At 44.4% G+C, this 15,254-nt stretch overlaps 2 protein-coding genes across 4 annotated transcripts in view; one reads left to right on the forward strand and one right to left on the reverse strand.

The window, feature by feature from the left end:
- Positions 1–484, reverse strand: part of HOMER2 (homer scaffold protein 2) — a 47,750-nt gene extending 47,266 nt beyond the window's left edge. For both annotated transcript variants that reach the window (XM_015872917.2, XM_015872916.2), the window contains exon 1: positions 219–484. In XM_015872917.2, coding sequence (XP_015728403.1) covers positions 219–310 — 92 coding nt within the window. In that variant the 5' untranslated portion in view covers positions 311–484. The remainder of the gene's footprint in view (positions 1–218) is intronic.
- An 11,944-nt stretch (positions 485–12,428) lies between these two features.
- RAMAC (RNA guanine-7 methyltransferase activating subunit) lies at positions 12,429–14,724 on the forward strand. Of its 2 annotated transcripts, none has more exons than XM_032446920.1 (3): positions 12,429–12,485; positions 12,603–12,770; positions 13,512–14,724. In XM_032446920.1, exons 2-3 carry the CDS (start codon positions 12,604–12,606, stop codon positions 13,690–13,692), a joined length of 348 nt encoding a protein of 115 aa, XP_032302811.1. In that variant the 5' UTR covers positions 12,429–12,485; position 12,603; the 3' UTR covers positions 13,693–14,724. The 2 variants fall into 2 exon arrangements, with proteins under 2 accessions (XP_032302811.1, XP_015728511.1); XM_015873025.2 differs by having other exon boundaries at positions 12,431–12,492.
- Positions 14,725–15,254: the final 530 nt, after the last annotated feature.

Genomic DNA, 15,254 nt, shown 5'->3' on the forward strand with positions numbered 1-15,254 from the left:
CCCGGGGCTGAGCGCTGCCCGCCCGCTCCCCGCCCGTCCCGGTGGGTCCGCACCGCCGACCCCGTGGGTTTCGCTCCAGCAGCGCGGCTCGGGTGGGAGCTCCCGCCGCGGGTAAATGATTAATTGCGCTACAAAACGGCGGCTCCGGGAGCGACCGCAAAGCACCCCCTGCACTCCGGCACCTGCGGCGGGGCCGGGCCGGGGCTCGGCGGACTCACCCCATGTCTCGGCACCTCTCGGAGGCGGCGGCCCCCCCGGGCGGCTCCCCGCGTTCGGCGGCCAGCGGCGGCCGGGTTCCCACTTCGCACATGCGGCCGCCCCGCTCCCGGCCCCGGCTGGCTGCTGCTACCCGGCGGCACGGCGAGGCGTCCTGCTCCTCCTCCCGCCGCCTCCCTTCCCCCTTACATAACCTCCCTCCCGGGCGGCGGCGGCACCGAGCAGCCTCCCGCGGCACCCGCCGCCCCGCCAGGCGGCAGAGCGGGGGCGGTGGGGCGGAGCGGGGCGGAGCGGCGGGCGCGCCCCCGGGGTCCCTCCGCTCCCCGCCCCCGGCTCGGGCAGGAGCCGAGCTGCAGGGATGGGGCTGCCCGGCAGAGGTGGAAACCCCGGAGGGGGGCAGCAACCCCCAACCTCCCGGCTCCTGCCGCCCGCCTCGAGGATGCCGGGGCCAAAACTTTGGGGAAAGTTGTGCGCACCGGGAGCGCTGCCTCGACGCCGTGAGACTGAGAACGGCGTGGGGCCGCGAGCCGACCGGATCCGGCTGCGGTCCGAGAGCTCGGAGAGCCCTCCGGCCCCGACAGCAGGGATGTCCCGTGAAACAGAAGCCGGAGATTTCCTGGCTCAGAAGGGAGCCGGTTTTGTCCGTGTCTTTTCACGCTTTTAATCTGTTTTCCCAGGGAAACGACCAAATCCCCGCATCCTGCAATGGATCCCAAGGAGCTCTGGGACCACCGGGCAGCTTCAGCCCCTGGCAGGCCGAGCCCCCCTGCCCGGCCAGCCCCCCACCATCCAGCCCCAGGCACAGTCTGCATCAGAGGGACGAGCGGCACCGACTGGCTTTGAGCCCTCGCAGCAGCCCTGCAGAGCAGTGCCACACACGGTCGCCACGCGTTACTTCCCTCTAGGTTCCGTGAAAATAAAGAGGGATGTTCCCTTACTACTGAAGGCAAAATCTCTCTAACGTGGAAGGGCCGCGTTGCGCTGCCCGTGGCAGTGCCGGTGCCCTCCGATATTCACAAGACGCAGATCCATACAGAGCCATGGCCCTGCTGTCCTGCTGCTGGCTCAGCAGGCGTTCCCTGGGAGAAGGCACCCAGTCCACAGAGAGGATTTTAGCATCTCCCACACAAAGTTATAATTAATACCTTGCCAGCAAGAGTGATTATTTTCATCTTTTCTTATTATCTCGCGTCAGTTCATCTGTCCTTTCATGGAAAGTTTTGAAGTTGTTTGAGAGGCTTTATGGCTGCTTGTTTAACCCCGTGTGCAGTGACACCAGCACAGCCCCCCACTTTAGCAGACAGCTTATTCTCAACGTCTGGAGAACCAAAACGGAATTTCAATCTCATATACTAAAGAAACACAACCCCATGTTTCTTCAGAAATTCCCTCCATTGCTCCATGAGGATGAGATATTCTCCTTTATGAAGTGTGGCACACTGTGTTCTCCTGGCCAGCACCAAACAAGGTGAAGTTCTGTTCCAAGCTGAAGTCAGTGGCAAAGCTCCAGGGGTGGGGATGAGGCTGAGGTTTGTGCAAATCACTCGGTTCCCATCAGCACTGCATGAAGCCATCGCCCTATGGATGACTCCATTCCTCTGCTGCTACAAGGAGTCCTAAGTTGTGCATCACTCCCATTGATTCACACTGTTTGATACAATATGGTTTGCCGTTTCCTTGAGGTATTCTGAGATCTCTGTAAATGAGAACTATAAATACTCTTTCAAAATGAATCAGTACTTAAGCTTCTGTGTGTGACATGATAGGTCACTTCTGACCTGGCTCCAGCACAGGATGGTGGTGATTCCCTCCTCCTTTGGTATTCATGTGTGTGAATATTACAGGACTGTGATATGGAGAGACCCAAAGTACAGAGGGCACAGATGCCCTGCACAGCTCAAGCTGAGCTCTAAGCACAGCCCCCTTCTGCAAGCGGATGTAACTCCTTCAAATGAGACATTCCCCCTCTTCCCACGGGCTTCCTAAAGGCACCTTGTCTGACTGCAGGATGCAGAGAGAACAGCCCTTTCAGGAAGCTGGTCCGTGTGTGTGCAGTACAGCCTTTCTGCTCTCCCCTTCAGTCTCACTCTCACTACTGTCATCTTTTGCTGCCCTCCTTTATTTCATACATCATTGTATTTCAGAGCAGCTGCTGCTTCGTCATTTTGAACGATTACACTCCAAGGCAGTCTCCTTATTTCCCATGGCAGACAGTATTAAATAAAATACTTGATATTGTGATTCCCCCCCTTTTTTTCCCAACGAGATCAGTGAAATCTGTATTTTTCTTTACCAAAACAGAGCCGTGCCATTTTCCTTTCCTTTTTTCCTTCCTCCCCTTTGACAAATAACCATCTCAAAACGTTATCCAGAAGTTTAACCAAAAAAAAAGCTGCCAGGAATTCTTGATTTTTACATTTGAAGCAGAGAATCAGCTTTGAAAATCCCCTGACAGCTGGAAAATTCATGTAATTATAATATCACTGGATAGAAAATTTCCAAGACAAGCAGCTGTGAAGGGAAGCATTTCAAGCCAGACTGCTGACAACGCTCAGATTTATGATTTTTGTTGTTAAACTCCACCTCATCGAATATCTAACAATTTGGATAAATAATCCATTGGGTTAAAAATGAACCCTACCCAATGATCATGTCCTTCTAATTACAATGAACATGAGACCTTCAACCAGCCCTTAGCAGGGCAGAAAAGCCCCACAGCTGACACCCATCTGATTCCTAAGGCAAAAGCTGCTCTTCTCTCTGCTCTCCAGAAACGAACCAAAATGATCCCAGAGCAGTCACTGAGGGCTCTTTTCCGTGTCTTTAAACGTGACAAGGATGAGGCCACTTTTAAAACCATTTTGTCAATCATCTATACAAGAGTAGGCTGAATGTTCTCATACTATTCTTTGCAGTTGATTCTTATATGTATAATAAGCTGGTGCCAGGAAGCTTGTGTCTAAGCATAGTAATAGAGAGAGTAAAGTGGTTTATATCTAACTTTCAAAAGGTTGTGCTGTAAAATATGCAAATATCAGCTCCTGACGGTAACACAAAGCTCTCCCAGCCAATGTGTTGGATCCTGAATCACTCCCCAACACTTCCCAAATGTGTTCAGTTTTTCCCTTCCAGCACACAGCTCTTTGCACTTCATAGGTTGCATTAGAAGTTATTAGCTTTTTCCCTTGATATTTATTTGGGTTGTTTTCTTTTCAAAACCAGAAAAGAAGGGGGGAAAAAAAATCAATTTCAATTGCAAGTACAGATGAGGACTTTGGTTTCCTTTTAGACCAACCTTACAAAAGTCCATTTATTTTTAATTTATAAAATGGAAGTGAGAGAAATCAGGAACCAAATATACAGATGGGGTAAATTAATTCTCTTCTTAAACGAATTCAGATCCATATTTTTGGTCCTGGCAGGCCAATCTGTGCCAGAGATAAGAGAAGGAAAAACCTGAATGTCTTGCCTCTTAGAAAGAGGACCTTCCCAGTCATCTTGGTTGAGGGATGACCGCGACAGCCAAGGCTGCCAGTAGAGGAGCAGACAATGCAGAAAGGAAAATATATTCCTATTTTTGGTGAAATAAGCTTACGTTTCAAACATGCAGACTTGCGGGAGCATTCATCTCAGCAAGTCATTTTGCTCACATGTAAATTTCCTTGTAGCTCAGGAGTTTTTAATTCTCGGGCCCTTTTTACCATCTGTAACTCAATCTCTATTTTTTTAAAGCAATCGCAGACATCTGTTTAGATACCCATCTTTTCCATCACACGGAATTTTTGATTCAAAAACCCGAGCTCAAAAATAATACCATCGTTAGATTCCATTTCCAAGCAACCAGGGGCTGGCATTCTAAAGGCTGCCTTTTTAATTAGCCCATTCCACCACCTTGGCTGTGCTGGGCTGTGCAGAGCACGGAGCTGTGACTGCTCTTGAGGTGTGGGTGTAGGTTGGTGGGTGGGGTGAGGAGGGGGACAAGAGGCTGGGGGATGTGCTGACCAGTGTGGTTTCCCGCAGCCTGTCCTCCCCAAGGGAGCCTCCCTCTGCCCTTCATTCAAAAGGATTCACCATCTTCACTCTCTCAAAAAAACCACCATTCTCATCTCCTGTTCTGTTTCAGAAAGGACAGAGGAAGAGAGGCTGGGGCTGGACCTGACCTTTCAGAGCATTTTAATTCTTCAGAACCATTGGAGAAGTCTTAGCTGCTTGCAGGAGTTCATAGTTTGGTGCAAAATACCTCACTCTTCGTATTTTTTTAGAACTCATTCATTAAAGGATTTTGCCCCTTAATTAGCTCCTTGCTTGTCTTACCAGGAAAGCTAGACTTTTTCCATGGGAACACTGAGCATCTGATCCATTTCCACGAATGCCCCTTGATAAAGGCTGATACATTCCCTGGGGGGCAGGAGTAGATGGATCCCTCTCCTGTATGAGTTACCCAAAGGACTGAGCAGCACAAGGGCTGTGTAGAATGAAGCCACATAGGATTTCAATCTTATTTACCAAGACAGATGGTTGAGGACTGTTGGTGCACCCCTGCCTCTCCCAGAAGCTCATAAGGACACACAGTACGTTGGCACAAGAATTTCTTCCTCCAGCTGGGGAAACCATCTTGACTTCAGGGAATCCAAACCTGGTTCAGAGAGATGAAAGACATGAGATATTTGGGCATACAGCTCCCACAGACAAAGACGCCAGGCACATTTTGATGAGGAAATACCATTTAAAATAGTCCATTAGGTGGTAACCTGGGCTGCATGTACCCATTGGATAACACTAGCTCAAGGGAGATTCTGCATTCCTATTCCCAGCAGCATAATTTCATTCTGCAAAAATACCTGGATAAATACACAAACTCTACCAATTAGTTAAGCAAACACAATCCTATTTTTTCAGCTTCTTATTTGGCTTCTCAGAAAATATTTACTGTCAACATGCTTACACCCAATGTTTTGTAATGCTGGTTAACAGAAGCTGGAAAAGTGCTCACCTCTAATACACAGATTTCACTTTTCTGGTGAAATTTCACAGTGTTGGAGGTTGTGTAAAATCCCAATTTGGGGAAAAATAGCAAAAATTTTGCTCAAATGTATATATATATAAATATATGTATATAAAAGGGCATTTCAGAGAGATATTCACAGCTGGAGCACTTGAGGAAGTACTGCTCTAGATCCAGAGCACTTATCCATGTTTTGAAGAAGTACTGAAAGGATGAGGAGCAGCAGCAGTGCCTATCAGTATCACACAAAGCTTTTCAGCCGTAGTTCTGTTTGGGTTTTGGAGCCAAGGAGATGACAGCAGGCACACGGTTATGGAATTCAGCCTCACTCTACAGGGTTGGCAGAAGGTGGATCAGAAGAGCTCCAGAAAAGCTTGGAGCTGGGCACTTCAGATGTGGTGTTTTAAATTCATCCATAGCCAGTGGAGAAGTATTAATATACACACATCAGAACCTTTTCTGCATACTTGAGAAAATGAAATCTAGTCAACACCGTGAGGTCTGGATGACACACATCCTCTATTTTTTAATTTACTGTTCATTTGCAGAAGAGCATAAGAATAATGTTATGTGTGGACCAACATTTTTCTGGGTTTAATTTGATAGTTCCCCTACAGGGCAAGGCTAATTTCATCCACACCTGCTTTTAATAATATTTATTACTGTTGTTCTGCTCCTCAGTGGCTGCCTGAATATTCTCAGTGTGTCCATCCGGAGCGTATACCTCCCAAAATAGCCCATGACCACTCTTTCCTATTATCCCGTTTGCATGGAAGAGGTTAGGTGATCCTGCACCAACATTCTCGGTGATATCATTCGTCCACACTGTAAGCTGACTTATAATCTGAAATGTGACATCTGGAGTGGTATGCAATGAGAGACTGAAGCAGAAAATTCCTTGCAGTCTCTCAAAGTCTAGATGTTATTTACGTGCTCTGTTTCCTTGCCCAGAAGAATTAACATTTGGTCAGAGAGAATAAGCAGCAGCCATTGTTACTTAGTGTCAGTTTTCTTCCCATATTTGAAGTTGAATTCTTCGTGGTTTTTCAGAAAGTGGTTTCTCTGATAGGATTCCATAACATCAGCTGAACTGGGAATAGAGCAGAGCCAGCTCTGAAAGCGTAACAAAGCGTATTTTGAATGTATGGGACATGCAAAGCCACAAATGCTGGCCAAGCAACACTGTGCTTAAAGCCATACTCAACAAACTGGAATTTCCTCCTGCACAACAACGTCTGCTGCAACAAGTAACTATGCTCTTGAGGAAACAGCCTTTACAGTGCTTGCAGTCACAAGCTAAGGCAATTCTCACTGCACAGGCACTTTCAACAAGGCAATGCTTTGCATTTCTATTTGCTTTTAGGTGCAGGAATCTCAAAATCAAAACAGGCACACCTGACGCCAAAGGAGAAATACCTTTTGACTTCATGGGCATTACGAACTGGACATAATTGATTAATCCTCACTCCTTTGCTATGAGGCAAGTGAGGGATATGAAGAGAGCACTTCACACACTGCTGTAGTGAGGCTGTCTCTGGAAAATATCAGCTGTTCCAAAATAGAGGAGCCCAGTTTGGAACAGGATGCAAAGGCCAAGAGCAGATCCAACTGGAACAATACGGGAAATGCTGATAGACAGAGTGGAATCCCCCAAAATAGATTTTGGCCCAGCACACCAGGATTAAGAGCCCTGCTTTTAAAAAGGTGTGCTGGGACTTTTAATAACCATACATAGTCAGGACTTTGTTTTTTTGTCTCACTGGAAAGATGGCCCTGTTTGTGATACGGCATCCCCTCACACCATGCTTTCCCAATGCTTCGCTGTCGGATCAGCTGTGGCTTTCAACAGGACTGATGTGACTTCAAAGTTGAGCAGAGGGCTGCAGTGATGTCCCTGCCCTGCTGAGTGCAGCATGAGAGTGCTCAGAACTGGTGGGACGAGGGTTTCTGACCCAGCAAATAGCCCCTGAGATCTGGGAGCAGCATTTCCCATCAGATAGCAACCACGAGATCTCGGGTATCTTATGTAACTGCTATCCTTAAATAAAACATATATCTAGTTCATCTTTTTTTTTTTCCCCCTCTGATTTAATTAGAATCTTGCTTAGATTTTCAGGTTGGCAAAGCCTTATCTGGCAATTTGCTGCAGATGCTACTGCTTGGAGATTAACGCTTGCTTTTTAATTAAAGTTTTTACTCAGGAAGTTTGTGATATCCCCATAGCATCATTTGAGACCAAGAAAATAACAGTGTATTATTCTTAAATTGAGCAGCCATAGCACATCATGAAACAATCACATTCCAAGCATCACCAAAAAATTACTGTGTGGTTCCACATAAGTGTGAGCTCTTCTGGGCTTTTCTTTTAAATGAGCCTCTATTAGGAGCTCCATCAGAATTTTGCATTTCCCAAGATATCATCTCTATATTTTTTTAAGTTTACACTGATCAGTAGTAAGCACAGCCTTGTGCATTAGGTCCCAGCCAACACTAGAAAGCAGTGTTCAGCTGAGCACTAGCTGGGTTGCCACCACCCTATAGTACAGGGATGGGAAAGAAGTGGCAATAACACATGGGGGTGGTGAAGAGAGAGACCTGAAATTGGAAGGAGAAGAAAAGAGCTGTACTGTGGAAAGGCTCCAGGAAAGAAAACTGCCACAGGAATCCAGGGTCAAAGATGGAGAAGGAATTAATGCTACGCTGGGTGAGGTGAGGATGATGTGCTTTGCCATCTGAGGTCTTAGGGGGGCAGAGGGGAACAGGGGGTGGCAAACATGGTAGAGGCTTCTAAAAGATTAGGAACCCTTGTCTGCTGGAAAGAATGATCACCAGCACTAATTTAGAAACAGAAGGGAGTTACTGCTGCTGGTAATGCTGCTGAATGGACCCTCTGCCAGGGCTCAGCACCAGCACTGCACAGACATAAAATGAAACAATGCTCTGTGCCCAGCGAGTTTCCAGATGATGGGTGGGATGAGGGATGCAGCAGGGAGCCCACACCAGCAAGGAGCCCACGCTGTAGATCCTGCAGGTTTCTTTCTCTTCATCTCAGCCCATTCACACACACTGTGCCTTGCTCCAGCGTGGTGTGGTCTCGCAACAAATCAGTGTCACAGAGAAGCACTGCTCCACAAGGCTTTTTAATTTATTTCAGACTGAGAAGACACTCCAAACTTGAAGCAGCCTTGGCTTTCTCTAATGGCCCTTAATTCTATGAGGAACTGCAGTAAACATGCAAGAAGCCTCTTTATGTATAAAGAGAAGATGAGAAAGAAGAGAGACAAGTTTTTGCATTAACTAACAGCTTCCTGGTAACTTTGGGGGACACTGAGGGACCTGGGTATCCCCTTTGTAGGTTGAATACATGGCTTTGTATGTGAGGCAATTGATTGCCGTGCAATATGCAAACTGCACAAAGCATCCAACCCAGGAGAAACGTTAGACGTTTCCTAAAGAGGCATAACCATTTCCTTCTGCCAGGCCCTAGGTTACGCAGGGATCTGAGTCCCTGCTTTAAACACAAAGTGTTCCCAGATGTGCATGCTCAGGTTCTGACCACACCATCAGGTCTTACCCACACTGGGCAGCCCCTGGGTCTCCCCACAGCCCTGACTTGGGCCCAGCCTGGGCTCTGCTCCCTGCATGGCATCAGGTCCCATAATCTGCCCATCCCTCTGGGCTGCTGGGGTTTGTGGGATGGGCCGCTGCCCTGCCAGCTGTGCTGTCACACCTTACTCCCACTCCCAGCCCTCCTTGCTCCTGACAGCAAAAAAGGAATTCTCTGCACTCCCCTTCAGGACTCAGCGAGGTGCTGCTAATTTGTGTCAGACTTGCACATTGATGTTTCCAATGTTTCCACACTGCAGTAGATTTGAATGTATTAGACTGGAGAGGAATGCTAGAAATGAGCCCAAACTAAAATTAAATACCAAAATACATCAGAAAATTGAGCATGAATAAAGCTACATCTAGAAACTTCTGCAAGCACCTCTTTTATATCCTGCATGTATCTTCACAATAGGCAAATCCATGGCAGCACTGATTCATACATCCCCACTCACAGGATTTCTTGACATCTAAAAAGCAGCTGGGTTGGAGTTTAGACAGCTTGACGATTAGGATGAGTTTGATATCTTAACATTTGGCTACTCCATTTTCTGACTTTCAAACAGTTCCACGGAAGTATGCGTGAAATATGTGAACATTCCTCCCACTGTTTTTCAGCCATGGAAGGAACATAACCTGCGCACCAGATGTGCTGTGCAAAGCCCCTGCCTGCCCCTCAGCCGCAGCACGCGTGCCTCTGCGGGGCCTGACCCACCTCCAGCCCAAATGAGGAACAGATGGAGCACCACGAACGGCAGGAACAAGACTTTGCTTTGAACCACATTCCTCCTATCAAAGGGCCCTCTGTCTTGCCTTCCCCTCCGTTCCTCTGGGTAATCATAAGGAAAGAACCGAGCGTTTCAAAAAGCCTCCTGGGGACAAATTCACTTCTAGTGTAACTCTGCTGAAGTTAATGGTGTTGCGCCATGAATTAAAACAGCACCATAATATTAAAAAACAGACAGCACACTACTCTGTAATTACTGTCTAAGAGAGCAACAATAATAAAAATGATTCATTCTTACAGACCCCAAAGGGCACAGCTGGCTCAGGCAGTTTAAAAGGTGAAGATAAAAGGAGGCAGCTAGAATGCAGTGATTTTTAATTTGTATATACATATGGGTAAATGACAGATAACACCAGCTCTGCACTCATTTTAAGAACAATATGCCAGAAATAAAATTTAATGTGACTGTGAGTTTTAAAAGACTGATATAACAGAAATAGCTCTTAGGAAAATTAAAGGCCTTCTTTCATACTGCCTTAAATTAGAAACAAATTCATTCTAATCAAGAGTTACTCCGTTGTAAGCTTAGTGCAAAGGAATTTGCCCCCATAGCACCCAAATGGGTGTCCTTAACACAATCAAGCACCAGGAATTGTATTTTACCCCCCTCAAAAAAAAGGACACAGTTATTTTTTAGGCAGATAACATTTAAAGGTCATTGTAATGGGAAGGAAGCATCTCTTGCATTAAGTTCTGTGTAGTTGGTACAAATGGTGCAGTCTGTTCCTTTATGGACTTCCCCTTACAATAGCATATGGAGGTGCGTGGAAGGCGCGCTGAAGCTCAGTGACGTTACACAATGCAATGGCAAAGGCAGAGATCTGATGGAATTACTGCATTCAGCAGCAACTGCTGTATCTCACTCTTTCTTGTTACTTAAGTGAGATTCATCTAAGCAATAATCCTTTCCAGCCAAAGTAATAACACCCCCATGATGAGAATTGATCTTCCAAGCACAGGAGGTTCCAGTGAAAGAGCCCAGTTCCAAGTATTCCCACAGACTGGCTGAGGAGAACCTCTGCTTTCCCACCAGCGCAATGAACGATCCAGCCAATACTTCATGGTCATTAGTTACTCAGATGTCCCTGGTGGCCTTATGGCCTCTTATACACACGGCAACACAGCTTTCCTTTTGTGTGCAATCAATAACAAGGCTGCCACACGTGCCCTTTGTACCTGCCCTCAGCCAGAACACAAAGTCTCACTCTCTAGCAGTGCCAGCCATCACCATTTCCCAGAATAAATTATCTAGGGAAGCAGTGTTTTATTGCAAAAACAGTCCGGGCTTTCAGTTACACTGTAACTGGGAAAATAAACAGAGAGAAGGAAATATATAAATATATATTCTACTGCTAAAGAACAACAGCAAACAAAACAGCAGGCTCCATAACGATGTATGGAAGTTTATCTTCTTGATCAGACAGGCCTTGATTACAAGGGATGTTAGCTTCTCTGTGGATAACATCCTGGTAGATATTAACACTGAACTAAAAGGATTCCCCCTGCTTAAAGACGTACCCAGGTTCTCCTTTCTTTCCTGCTACCAAGGTACATGCTGACTTTCCATTAGAAATGCCACAGCTGTCACCCAGTACTGAGATACAGCAACAAACCCAGGCAAAAAGGGATGACAAAACGTAAAACATGTAAGACTTTGAACAAATACAACTTTAATAATGCTTTCCTATTTCCACTTAGCATGAGCTGCTTATTCTGTGCAGAAGACATATTGCTTTTCCCCAAAAGTCACCGTAATAACAAGGGCTAGAAATGCATTTGTTAAATGAAAGCTGAGTACAATGAAAACACACAGGGTCAGAAGCTGAGAGTCCATGGAAAGCATCAAACATGGAATTCCGTGATGGAACAATATGAGTTATTAAGACTAATAATCGTTAAAAGAACCCTGTGATTTTCCATCTGTTTAAGGCAGACAATACTTTGTTAGTTTTAGTGCACATTCCTTTGTTCAGGCAGAAAGATCCACACTACAAAAGCTCCTTTAATGGGCTCAAAGGAACAGCTCTCAGTCTGAAACTGACAAGGTTAAGCTTCACCTAACAGTGCGACATTTAACAGAACAAAATCCACAGAAAAATAGGAAAAAAAAATGAAACCTTTGAGGCTTTGTCACACTGCAGAGCACTTCAGAGACGCTGATTATGAGATTGTGTTTGTACTAAAACAACACATTAATCACCTGGAGAGGCTGGAAGTGAGGAGGAAGATTGCAAGAGTGGATTATCAAACCCTCAGACTTAACAACACTTGGAAAGAGACCTCTTAAGTGCTTGGCCACCTATGTAGGTGTGTGCTGTGTGAAGCTCTTAGTGGGTGTCGAGAGCCCTTCTTGGTGCCAATATCTATTTCTGAGTGTCTTATTCCTTTAAAAATCATTTTGGCTTTTTCACACGGGGCTTAAACCTCAGTAAGACATCTATAAGAGAGCTGAAGAACTGCCACACAGACTGACACTTCTTGATGTTACAGGTATGAAGACGTCATGGAAATAAAACCTAAAGCACAAAGATCTAAAGTCCATATATATATATATATATATATATATATATATATATATATATATATATGTCCATGTATATATATATGTATATATATACATATAATGTAACATATAATAAGGGCACTTCGGCTGGCTGTTGTATTAGCGATGTACGTGGTTCTGAACCTCTGTTTGCTGGTGCCTGAGAGGAAACGACTCTAGTAAAGCGCAGTTCAATCTCTATATACGCCGACCAGCATCTATATGCGGTCAGGCGGAACCGAACCCGGTACCAGCGGCTCAGCCGGCAGCGGAAGCGGCGGGGCGAGCAGCGGAAGAGGCGGGGGCTGTGCGAGCAGCGGCGGCTGGAAGTGCTGGGTGAGGGGCGGCGGGGGTGGCTGTGATGGAGGGGGAAAAGGAGGGGGTATAGGAGTCTTTATAGGTTGTTAATGCATCTTTATTGTGTTTCAAATATGTAACGCTTTCAGAATGACGTCCTTGGTTGACGTACCCCTGGATTATGAGAAGATGTTTGCTCATCGGTTCACGTCAGATGATAAAGAGTACCAGGAGTACCTGAAACGCCCTGCAGATCCCCCTCCCATAGTTGAAGAATGGAGAAACAGATCTGGTGGCAATCAGAGAAACAGAGATCGGTACTGGTGTCTTTTTTTGTATATATATATATTGTATGTATATATACATACATACATATGACAAATGTATACAAATACCTGGTCATACTATCACTTATTTATTTCAGAGTAAAGATAGGAATCTGTAACGATAGCAGAACTATCCCTGTAGTTATCTACGCTTAAGGAACAGTCTAATCACATCATTACCTGTTGCTAGCTGTCCAAAACCACTTTCCATTTGTAAGCTGAACATTTGCTGCTCTGTGTTAGACTAGTCTGCATTTCTTCTATTAGAAGCACCTGTAAAATCGATCATCTCTGCCTAGCAAAGGCAATATTACCTGCCTACAGCTAAATACTTTAAACTATATTATTAGTCTTTTCAGAATGTAATTGTAGCTTTTTACTTAATCCTGGACAGTAACATCTCATTTCCGTGAGACTGAAAAAGGGCTGTTCCAGCATATGGTATGTTTCATGCTAACATTGTCCATAACAATAGTGCTACAGCTGAAAAGCAACAGTTGAGCCTGAACAGTGACAAACTGACACTGATAATTAGCTCATTGAGCATCATCAATTTATGCTATATACTCGTACTCTTGAGTATGGGAATCCACAAAGGACTGAAGCAGTAAGTAGTATATTAGGGTACAGACTCCAAGACCATGCTGTTAGCCATGTGAAAGGAGTTCATTATTGTCAACCTTTTAAAAACTCACAGTTTATTTGAATATTTGATAATTCTTTTCTTTGCAGGTTTCAAGATGGCAGGTACTTCAGAGGGGACAGATACAACTGGCAAGGTGACCACAGATCTAATCAGAGGCCAGACAGAGGTTGGGGTAACAACTACCAGCAGCACAGACAAGGACAATCCTACTATGGACAGTATGGCTACAACTCCTACAACCCAGGGCCTCGTTACCATCCTTACTGATGGTACTGTGGTTACAAAGCCCAGTAATGCTATGTAATAAGTTAGACTTTGGATTTCATTTGTCATCAGTTTCCTTTTTTTTTGGTGGTTTAGAGATACCTAAAGAATCTATGTTGAAGTCCATTGTTGTTTATTTGTAGTGTGAATTAAACAAGAGAATACCTTTTATGAATAATAAAAGTCCATTGTATGGTTTGTTTAGTCTGTAGAAATGTAATGTAAGATCCATCTCATATTCTTTTATCTCCATCACTGAGATCTTCTCTGGTACATTCTGTAAAACATAACAGGTCTGGGGAAGGTTGCTGTGGCTTGTTTGCAGCCTGTTAACATTGGTTTAAGATAAATGTTTGTAAAAGTGACAGACTGTGGCTTTCTCCAGAGAGCATTTCTTAGTTTGGTTTTTGATAGTGAGATAAGCTTAGTTTGAATTTCTGATGCCTTAAAGAGAAGAAATGTGATATTACAGAAGCATTTTATGGGGTTGGAATTTATGGAAACTCAAAATAGGAACTTCTTTGGTGTTTGATAGAGGTATGATATCTCCATATTTGGTTTGTTGTCAATTGCAGGAGAAATAAGAACTCCCATATTATATAAACTCCTGTCCGTTGAGCCAATGGCTTAAATCTTTGTGCAGCATTCCTTCTGAAACATGGTCTAAAAATTAGTGTAAGAAATAAGTAGTTTAAATATTTAATCTTCTTACTCTAGAGCTCAGTGGTATGCTACTTTAACCTTAGATGTGGAACCAGACTTAGATTAATTTGTATCATCTTAAATTTGCTATATGCATAACATATTCTGGATTTCCATTTCAGTGAAGCTGTAAAACTGTGATGTCTACTGTAATCAGTTTGTATGAAATACTGTGTGGCTGTTATACAAGAAAGGAACGATAATCAATACTGTTCTTTGTTTCATGAGAAAATAGCATAAGCAGTGAAGAGTGGGGTATTTTGGGTTTTTTTTTTGGTTTGTGGAATTTCAATACTGTTAATTATTCACACAATAAAGGTATTTCAAGTTTAAGGATGTTTCTGAATATTTATGAAATCTACTTCTGAAACATGCAGAGTTGCACCGCTCATCTGGGCTGGCTGCTGCTCAAGAAGCAGTACTAACAGATAAGTATTAATACTGGACAGCTGCTGGTTTGAATTAGAAGAGTAGCCTACTCAGCTAAAATAAAGAGGATGAGACATTGTAATTAATTAGAAGTCTGGAGTGTTAATCCTCTACCTTATGCCTGACTGTAATAGGGTCAAAGTCCCTTATTTCACCGTTTGCATGATAAGCTAATTTGTATCGAGGGAGCTGTGCATTTCTTTGTACTTGACATTTACTTCAGCTATTGTACAAAAACAGAATAATCTCTGTTGACTGTTGTAAAAGTCATGACATTAAGGGGTAAGTAGTTCAAATTATCTTGTTTTTAAAAGTATAAATACAGAAGTCAAAAGCACAGTCTCAGCTCATAGGATGTTGCTAAAAAACTAAAGAGCCTGGTTACTGTTGATCTTACAAACATGCTGTGTGTAGCTTTTAAATAGAATCATTTA

This window comes from Coturnix japonica, chromosome 10 (assembly GCF_001577835.2).
Source record: "Coturnix japonica isolate 7356 chromosome 10, Coturnix japonica 2.1, whole genome shotgun sequence".
NCBI lineage: Eukaryota > Metazoa > Chordata > Aves > Galliformes > Phasianidae > Coturnix > Coturnix japonica.